Below are 9,377 nucleotides of genomic sequence, written 5' to 3'. Positions count from 1 at the left end.
ACGGCCCGTACCGATAAAATCCAGAGACAGCTTTTGTTATTAGTTTTATCAATATGCACGTAGCTGGAACCTTCGACATATTTATTTTTATAAATCTCTCATGAAGGTTCTACCCCAGGATGTGAACGTATATAAATAACCTCTGATTCGGAGGTTTTAGGTTATTTTCCAGCCAGCAGAGAGAACATTCATGATCTGAGCCCGGCTCCGCTCGCCCTCCCTCCCGGCTCCAGACCTCCTCTCCTCGCAGGCCACAAGTGTTTGATTCGCTGCCTGGCCGTGCATATTAATGAGCAGAGGCAGCGTGGAGCTTTTTAAAGCTGGCTCAGCCCTCCAGACGGAGCGCCAGGAGAGTTGGAGACGCATCCAAAGCGCGCAAGACGCACAGACGGAGTTCAAAGCGACTCCAAACAGACCGAGAAAAAACCTTCCCTTCCTGCAAGTGGACTTAATCTGCAGCCACCAACAATCCGTCCAGTTCGCATTTTCTCCTGACCGCTGAGGAATCCCGTTTGTGGAACTTCTTTTTTTAAGAAACAGTATTTTAAGCCATGCATCGGTGCAAAGTGGTGCTACTGCTGCTGGTGGTCATCCTGCACTTCCTGAGCGCAGAAGGTAAAACCTTCATTTGTTGAAAAAATGTCGGCTTGGCGCCCAAACTGTGGTGATGTAACAGTTTCCTGCTCTGTTTACTTGACTCTGTGTTCCTGGAAGGAAATCTAGAGAAAATTCCAGCCTTCACTGGAATCCAGAATCAAGTTCAGCGTTTCTGAGCGGACTGCAGGCTTTAGGCTGACAGTAACACCTGCTGCACGCAGGAATCCGATCAGATCATGTCTCTCAATAGGCAATAATCAGTTAATCACATGATAAATTAAAACTAGCTCAATAATTTCCATTTATCGCTTTTCTCTTTCTACCAAAAACTGGATGATAAAATCCTTCAGTCTGGTGTTTTGGCCTCAACTGGACATTTTTTGAAGGATAATTTTGCTAACAGAGACTAAATAATTCATTTTATTTGTTGTTTCTGTTCTGTTGATTTATTTTGGATATTTAAAATGTCCTCCAGTTCCAGTGTTTAAATCTTCAATAGCATTTTGTTTATTGATCTTTGAGGATATGCTCCTGCCTTATGTGACCTGAAAATGGTTTCAATACAAGAATATTTTTGTTTATTGCAATAACTTTTGAGACAATTTATCATCCAGAAACATTTGTTGCCGTCACAAACCTGATAAATGAAGGAGCATGTGTCTGTTAGAATTTAAAAATATCTTTATCTCTGCAGCTAATCTAGTATTACTGGTATTTGGAGAACATTTTAAGATTATTTTTTGAGAAGTTGGATGAAATTAACCTGAAAACATTTTAGATTCTTACCCAGCTTACAAGAATAATTTGAGGCAGAGTAGGAGTGAATATCTGTTCCTTCTACTCTGATTGGTTTTGTTGTTTCCAGCTGGCGTCTTTCAGAGCTTTTAAAGCAAAGTAAACTCGTATTTCTCCGGAGCGACTTAAACATCCCTCTGTCCCCGCTTCTCTCCAGTCAATATTAACTTGTGTGTGTTTTCTGGCATTTATTGTCTGGTGTGAGCGTGCAGCTCTGCAGCCTGAGCTTTCTGGCAGATTTAACGGCCCGGAGGTCAGCGCTGATAGCAGGTGATGGATGAAGGGAAACCTTGGACTATCCGGGTCATCCCAGATATACAGCCCAGCAAAACCAATTTTCTCCGGCTCTTTCTTGGCCGGCAGCAGAGCCGTGACCGGCAGGCAGCTGGAGCCGGAGGGAAGATGGATGTGGAGTTACTCAAGAAACGTGTCAATAAGTAGCAGCGTGTTATCTGGGTCAGAGCCTCTGAAACTCAATGTTTCATAGATAAAAACAGCTCAGCGGATGCAGAACTGAACCAATAACAGCTTATAAACTCTAATTTTTCTGTCAACGTGTCTCTGTGTTTAAATGTTTGCAGAGAACAGAACTCGTTCTAACATGTCTTACATTTCTCCTCAGCCTATAAGTGCAGATGCACCAGAAAAGGACCAAAGATCAGATATAAAGATGTGCAAAAGCTGGAGATCAAACCCAAACATCCCTTCTGCCAAGAGAAGATGATATTGTGAGTTATTTAGTAAATTTACTGCCACTATTTCAGCCTTTCTTCTTATTCTTCTTCCTGCCTCCTTCATCTGGTGTCCAAAGCTTTTGCTATAACAACCAAAATCATTAAGTTGGAAGCAGACGGGGCCAGAAATATTTTATAGTCTTAAAAATTATGTTTTTTTGTCGTTCTTTTTGTAGAAAACAGATCAGTATATCATTCTGTGCACAAGGACATATAAAACAGGCTCACAGTGACTTTTTTTTCTCATTGGACTGAAAGATCTACTTATGAGTAAAACTGGTTCTACTAACTATTAACCTGAGTTAAATCACAGCTGAAGCAAACAGGCGGTTATTATGTTCAATCTCAGGCTGAACCTCGTTCTGCACAGAAACCAGCTAAAAACAGAGAAATAAACTAAAAACACAGAAATAAACTAAAAACACAGAAACCAGCTAAAAACAGAGAAATAAACTAAAAACACAGAAACCAGCTAAAAACACAGAAATAAACTAAAAACACAGAAACCAGCTAAAAACAGAGAAATAAACTAAAAACACAGAAACCAGCTAAAAACACAGAAATAAACTAAAAACACAGAAACCAGCTAAAAACAGAGAAATAAACTAAAAACACAGAAATAAACTAAAAACACAGAAACCAGCTAAAAACAGAGAAATAAACTAAAAACACAGAAACCAGCTAAAAACACAGAAATAAACTAAAAACACAGAAACCAGCTAAAAACACAGAAATAAACTAAAAACACAGAAACCAGTAAACATGCACTGCTGTGCCTCGGCCTGCCTACATGCCTGCGGACAGGCGGTGGACAATGTCACATGAGATGGAAAAGTGACGTTTGACCGTCTCTGAAGTTGGAGGATCAGCAGATGGACGTTTTGTCAGTGGAAGCCACAAACTCTGCTGCCCCCTGCTGGCAGGTTTCAGTCACACCGAGACACAGCCAACATGGCCGCCAGATGGGGTCACTGAGAACCAAACAAAAACCCAGAGGACATTTTCATATTTTTAATTCATTTGGATGTTTACAAGTCGCTACAGCTGCAGGAAAATTTGAGTACAAAACCTAAAATTATATCCACTCTGGTCCTGTCACAGTTACAAATTATTCTGGGTCATAAATTGTCCCAGAAATTATTGCAATAAACAATAATGTTGTTGTTGTTTTGAGACCATATTCTAGCAATATAATAATAAAGGCATAATAATGCATAAACATTGTTTTCACAGATCAATAAACTTTACATTCTAATGAACATTTAACACTGGAACTGGGACATTTTTAAATATCCATAATAAATAAACAAAACAACAGAAACATAAATAAAGTAAATTATTTAGTCTCTAGGCAAAATTATCCTTCAAAAATGTTTAGTTGAGACCAAAACACCAGACTGACGACTTTTGATATCCAGTTTTTGGAAAAAAGAAAAAAACGATAAATCATAAATTTAATGGAAATGGAATTTGTTTTAATTTATCATTAATTGACTTATTGCTTATTGAATCACCTCCTCAGCAGGAAATGATGTTTAACTGTCAGTGATGGAAATAAATTCAGGACCTCATTTTGAAGCAAAACTTTTCTCCTTATAATGATGCTAGTTTAATGTCTCATCATAACAAGAAAGTTTCTTTTTAAATCATTAAGTTGTTTTTGTTGTAATGAGATGCAAACCTCGTTAAAATGACAAAGTTTCTCGTTATAATGAGACGAGTTTTAAATCTCATTATTATGAGAAATATTCTGGTTTTAACAAGATATAAAAATAGATTCATCTGGCAGATTATAACTTTTAAAAGTCATAAAGAGTTCATATTCTCACCTGTTTCTAATAAAATCCCAACATGTGCTGCTGTTTCACTTTTACAACCTTTCTTATTTAAAAGAGAGTTTACTTTGGTTATAAATCTCGTTACGATAAGCTTTTTTAATCTAAAATGATCAAAAGTTTTCAGTTTTAACGAGATTCTGCTCCTGAATTTATTCCTAAGCTCTGACAGCTGACCATTGTTTTATAATAAAATCATAAGTAGCTCTATTATTGACAGCGCTGCTGTCCGTGACGTCAGCACCAGGTCTGAGATCGTGATTTTAACTCTGCTCAATAATTCGTGTTGATTTTCTACTCTACTGTAGTTTCCAGTGAGTTGTGGTTCTTTTCCAGCCTCTTCATCCTTAGTTTCACAGCAGCAGGATGTTTGTTGGTAATAAGTTCATCCAAAGAGCCGATTTGTATTAGTGACAGCAGGAAGTTGAAGCGCCGTTCTCACAGCAGCTCTTGATGCTCAATTCTGATTTTTTTTCTGAAATCAGATTTTTTTTCTGCGTTGTTGTTAATCCTACTAATTAAATGAAACTGCAGTCAGACTCCAAGAATGCTTACGTTCTTATGTACAAAAAAGTATTGCGAGAGAAGGCATAAAAGTAAAATTCCCCCACATCCCTGTAAAAATAATAAATAAATGTGTTCTTCTGCAAAAAAATAAAAAAATAACAGGAAGAAAACCATAAAGACTCCATTAAAATGATGTAATCAGTGCGGAGCTGGATTATCTTCTGTCACACAGTTAAAGAATTCGACTGTGATCACACTGAAACCCCTTGGAGCCACCCTCCAGGATTATTTCGGTGTTTGCTACCTGCCACGCCGCCGTCAGTCAGGGCCTCTCTATTAGCATGAGATGGGAGCCACCGTTGAAAAATGAGCCTCAGCGGGCTCCGGAAAGCCACAGGAGGAATGAAAGGCAGAGAAACGAGTGCGAGTCTCTGGCCGCTTGGCTCGCGGCGCTCAGCTTGGCATGCTGAGCGGCGACTCCAAAGCACAAACACACACGCCTCCAAATGTCCCTGTTCCTCCTGATTCCTCCTGGTTTTCTCCGTTTCCTCCTCGTTTTGAAGCCTTCACGTCCCCCTCCTTTCTTCTTGTCACTCAGAGTTTCTGCAGATAAAACAAGCCTCAGTCAGCAGTGAAAGCGCCGGGCAGCAGCCGCATCTCTGACTTTGAGAGTCGGCTCCTTTATCCTGTGGTCATTTAGCATTCAGGCTCTGCCCTGCAGTCTGTGTCGGACTCAATAAACCACATGCAGGCCGACTGTCTCCGTCATTACCACCGATTAGACGCCTGCAGACACACCGCTGCATTCACTGAGCCCATGTCACATTTTAGCTGTCAGCTCCATAATACTGCTGGAAGACGAGGCGCTTTTAACTGTGGGAATGTTGAGGAATATCTAGAAATCTGGGGCAAAACATGTCAAGTGGTCCTCAAGTGGAACCATTCAAACGGCTTCAATGGCTTTCAAATGGTGTTTTCAGCTCCTGTGTGAAATCTGGTTAAAGTAACGCAACCGCCTCAGTGCTGCAGCTGGACCGGGTTTTCTCTGCAACGGCCTGGGATTTTTCACTCCAACACTGGAAAACAGAAAGAAATGCAGATTTACTTCATGTTTCTGTTTTGATTAAAGGTTATTAACTCACAACAGAAAGGCTAAGAAAAGGATTTAATCACAAGAATAATATCACAAGAATAAAGTTGTAATATTAAGAGAATTTAGTTGTAATTTTATGAGCCTACCTGAAAAATATTTGAAAATTAAAATGAGAAAGTTGAGCATCTTTTTTATATAAGTTTTACAAATGAGGAAATATTTAATCTTTTAAAAACTCAGCATCGAATTGTAATTATTATCAGGACTTTGAAACAATCAATAGAATCTATTTCCACCGACTAGCTGAGCTGATTATGTCAGATTTTAATAAATATTCAAGCTTTTTTCTCATCAAATCAGTTTATTTTATTTTCAAATTTCATGTGTTTTTTCTGCTGTTATGCCTTAACTTTATAATATTCATGATTCTCATAGTTTGATGTCTACCTGGCCCTAACCCTGCGCCGCTCTTCAGGAGGCTGACATGTCTCTGTCCTTCCCTTCCTCCCTGCAGCGTAACCATGGAGAACATTTCTCGGTTCAAAGGTCAGGAGTACTGCCTGCACCCCAACCTTCAGAGCACCAAGAACCTGGTCAAATGGTTCCGCATCTGGAAGGACAAGCACAGGTAGCGAGCCTGCAGCCTGTAGCCTGCAGCCTGTAGCCTGCAGCAGCAGCGACGGCTTTCACTTCTGTCGCAAAATTACATCTAAAATTTTATAATTTATAATTTTACATGCATGTAAGAAATGGATGGTATTCATTGGACAGAATCTAATCAATATTTTTGCAGTTAATAAATATTCAACATATCTGTGAATATCCTTGTGTAGTTATAATTAAAGGCTTCAGCCACAATAATTGTCATTTTTATCAGTTATTGTTCTGAAATTAGTCCAACAGAAAATTTTTACATTTTTTTAAAGGTTTTTTTGTGACGTTACATGACAGACTAACATGAAGACGTCCGTAACTATAAGTTATTGTATTGTATCATCAATACAAATAAAATGATTGAAAAAAATCTGCTGAGCTAAATATTTACCGCTGAGCTGGATTAACTAAATCTTTAGCTTACTAATTAAGTATTAAATTTGAAACCTCATTTTATAAATGAATGAATAATATGGTGAAAATATGACTTACAAAAACAAACCCCCATTTTTTCTCTTATAGCACCAAAATTATTGCTGTTAATTTTGGCAGTAACTTTACAAACGGCGCCCCCTGTTGACCATCCTTTGCTTTCTCTGCAGGGTGTACGAAGCCTAAGAACAACAAGGATCCAGTGAGACACATCCAGACCCGGACAGAACCACAACTGTTCTGTGAAGAAATGACCAGAGACCTGTTGCGAACGTTAAAAATGCATCTGTAGTCTGTAAATAATCTGACGGGATTGTCTTAGTCTCCCTTCCAGGTAGTTCCATCACTCACATTCCCGGCCTCCACGGCGGATTCATCAGGTTTTATTTAAGGAACCGTCTCGGTTATTTTACCTCCTAGGATTCTACCAACGTGAGGCGGTTCAGGTTCTGAAGAAACACGGAAACCCAGAACCTCACATTTAGCGTGAGGAGATACGTTTCTTCACCGTAATAAAATAAATTAGATTCTTTTTCTAGAAAAGATACTGACTTTCTGGAAGAGTGTGTGTGTGTGTGTGTGTGTGTGTGTGTGTGTGTGTGTGTGTGTGTGTGTGTGTGTGTGTGTGTGTGTGTGTGTGTGTGTGTGTGTGGACTTTCCACCATCTTGTAAAATATTCTCTGGTTTAATCTGCAGGTCGTAGGTGAAAACAATGTTAGTGCCGTTCTGCATAGACAGCTGTTTTCATGTGAGTTAATGCAAAATGTATAAAGAATGCGATCACACCTGTTATATACGTCTGTTAGTTTAAGATTTGTGTAGTGATGCGTTATTTCATACAAACTGTTTTTATAACTATTTGTTCAAAGCATCAGTTAGGCTTCGCTCTACTGGTTTGTTCCTTTAACCGCAGATAAAACCTCTTCATCCTGTCTGTATTATTCATCATTGAAGAGGTGAAATAAAATCTTGAAGCTCTAAAATGAAATGTAGACGTGAATTTGGGATTATTTAATTTTTTTCATGAATTGTTGCCCCTTCCATTAAAGCCACAGACTTTCATGTGTTTTATCTGGAGTTTAACATCATAAACCAACACAAAGTAGTGGAAGAAAATGAATCATTTCTGAAAAGTGTGGTGTGGATGTATATTCAGTTTATTAGAGTACAGTCTGGGTAAAAGGGGGTGAATATAACTTTACACATTTCAGATTTTGTCTTTGTAAATAAAAATTGAAAATCTTTAATTATTTCTCTCTCTTCAGTTATGCACTACTGTATGTTGGTCTGTCCTGTTTAAACTCTAAATAAAGGAACATTGCAAGGCGCTGCATGAACATGGCAACGTTTTGATTGATTATGCAGAATCAGGTTTTAGCAACACATTGTTCAGCTTTTTATGGAAAACAGGAAAAGGTTCAGTTATTGTTTTCTGACTAATCCAAATATACATCCAGCAGCAGTCACTGGGCCATAAATGGCTAATAAAGAGTTCATAGACATATTGTCCATAAATACTTAATAAATCATTAACAGCTGTTCATTATGCATTAATTAAAGATGAGAAGGAGAAATAAAACATAACATTATTCTTATAAGGGAGGCTTGAATGTTTAGTGTAAGAACAGGTGAACAGACTTGGCTCACTATTTGGCAAAAAAACAGCAGCTTTTCTCCTTCTCGTCCTTAATTAATGCATAGTTAACAGTTATTGATGATTTATAAGTGTTTAGAGATGAATTAATAACTAACATTAACTATTTATTAGCCATCTATAAGAGGAGCCTACAGTGGCACCTATTTTTTAAAGTCTGTATAAATCAGACATGTAACAGTAATTAGTATTTTACAGGTAAATAATAAACCGCTACAATCTTTAATAATAAAACCATAAAGTCTCATTAAAGATGTGGAGTTGTGCAAAATGAGGGGCTGCTTCAATGCTGTACCACAGTATTTCCAGCAGGTGGCGCACTTTACTAAATTTACCATCATAAAAAACAGTTTTCTGAAAATTAAATATTCCAGTTAAAGTTTCACACCGATAGGGAAGCATGGATAAACATTCTCTATGCATGAACCCAAGAACTAGGTAGAAAATAAAGATAAATGTAAACAATCTAATTAATTATTATAAAATGTTTCACATCATACATGCATATGGCACCATTTCTACGGCGCTTCTTGTGACTGTCACTTTCGTTATATTAATTATTCATTGGCTCGATATCTCCATGGCAACTGTGCAAACTGTCTGCTAATGAGGACAGTAAGACGGAGATGAAAAACTGAGCGCTGTTAAGCATTTTATGTCTCGGGAATATTAATGTGCCAACAAGCAGAGAAATATTTCTGAAGGGAATTAAAGACAAGTGAATAAAATGACGCCAGTAAAATGTGCAGGTCCTACATTTGTGTGTATGTAAAACTTAAAAAGCTCCTGGAAATGACTAATTGTGTAATTTAAGTGCTGTTATAAATATCCTCCTTTGTAATTAACCTCATTTCATGTATTTTAATGCATGACTTTTATATAAAAATGAGCACAGAGCATCAGTGTGTCATACACTGAGGGTTTGCATTATATAATGAAAACATGCTTTTACAGTACTAATATAATTCACATATTTTTCTACATACATTTTGACTTAAAATAGTAAAGAACTGTATGGAAATCCATACAAACATTTGAATGTTTGGTACAATAAAAGTAGAACAACAAAAACTGCA

At 37.7% G+C, this 9,377-nt stretch overlaps 1 protein-coding gene across 1 annotated transcript; it reads left to right on the top strand.

The window, feature by feature from the left end:
* The first annotated feature begins 323 nt into the window (after positions 1-323).
* Positions 324-7,984, top strand: cxcl14 (chemokine (C-X-C motif) ligand 14). Its single transcript, XM_015004946.2, has 4 exons — positions 324-615; positions 2,015-2,120; positions 6,076-6,189; positions 6,818-7,984. The coding sequence occupies exons 1-4, from the start codon at positions 552-554 to the stop codon at positions 6,831-6,833; spliced, it is 300 nt and encodes a 99-aa protein (XP_014860432.1). The 5' UTR covers positions 324-551; the 3' UTR covers positions 6,834-7,984.
* The last annotated feature ends 1,393 nt before the right edge of the window (positions 7,985-9,377 follow it).

This window comes from Poecilia mexicana, unplaced genomic scaffold (genome assembly GCF_051168715.1).
Source record: "Poecilia mexicana isolate PSO_F unplaced genomic scaffold, ASM5116871v1 scaffold_10, whole genome shotgun sequence".
NCBI lineage: Eukaryota > Metazoa > Chordata > Actinopteri > Cyprinodontiformes > Poeciliidae > Poecilia > Poecilia mexicana.
Note: the sequence above shows the minus strand (reverse complement) of the source record. Positions and strands in the feature narration are given on the sequence as shown.

What these genes read in the sequence shown, in the direction of transcription:
- cxcl14 (XM_015004946.2), top strand. Translation starts at nt 552, where the DNA reads ATGCATCGGTGCAAAGTGGTGCTACTGCTGCTGGTGGTCATCCTGCAC. An exon ending in GCACTTCCTGAGCGCAGAAG is followed by an intron (nt 616 to 2,014) that starts GTAAAACCTTCA and finishes ATTTCTCCTCAG; the next exon opens with CCTATAAGTGCAGATGCACC. An exon ending in TGCCAAGAGAAGATGATATT is followed by an intron (nt 2,121 to 6,075) that starts GTGAGTTATTTA and finishes TCCTCCCTGCAG; the next exon opens with CGTAACCATGGAGAACATTT.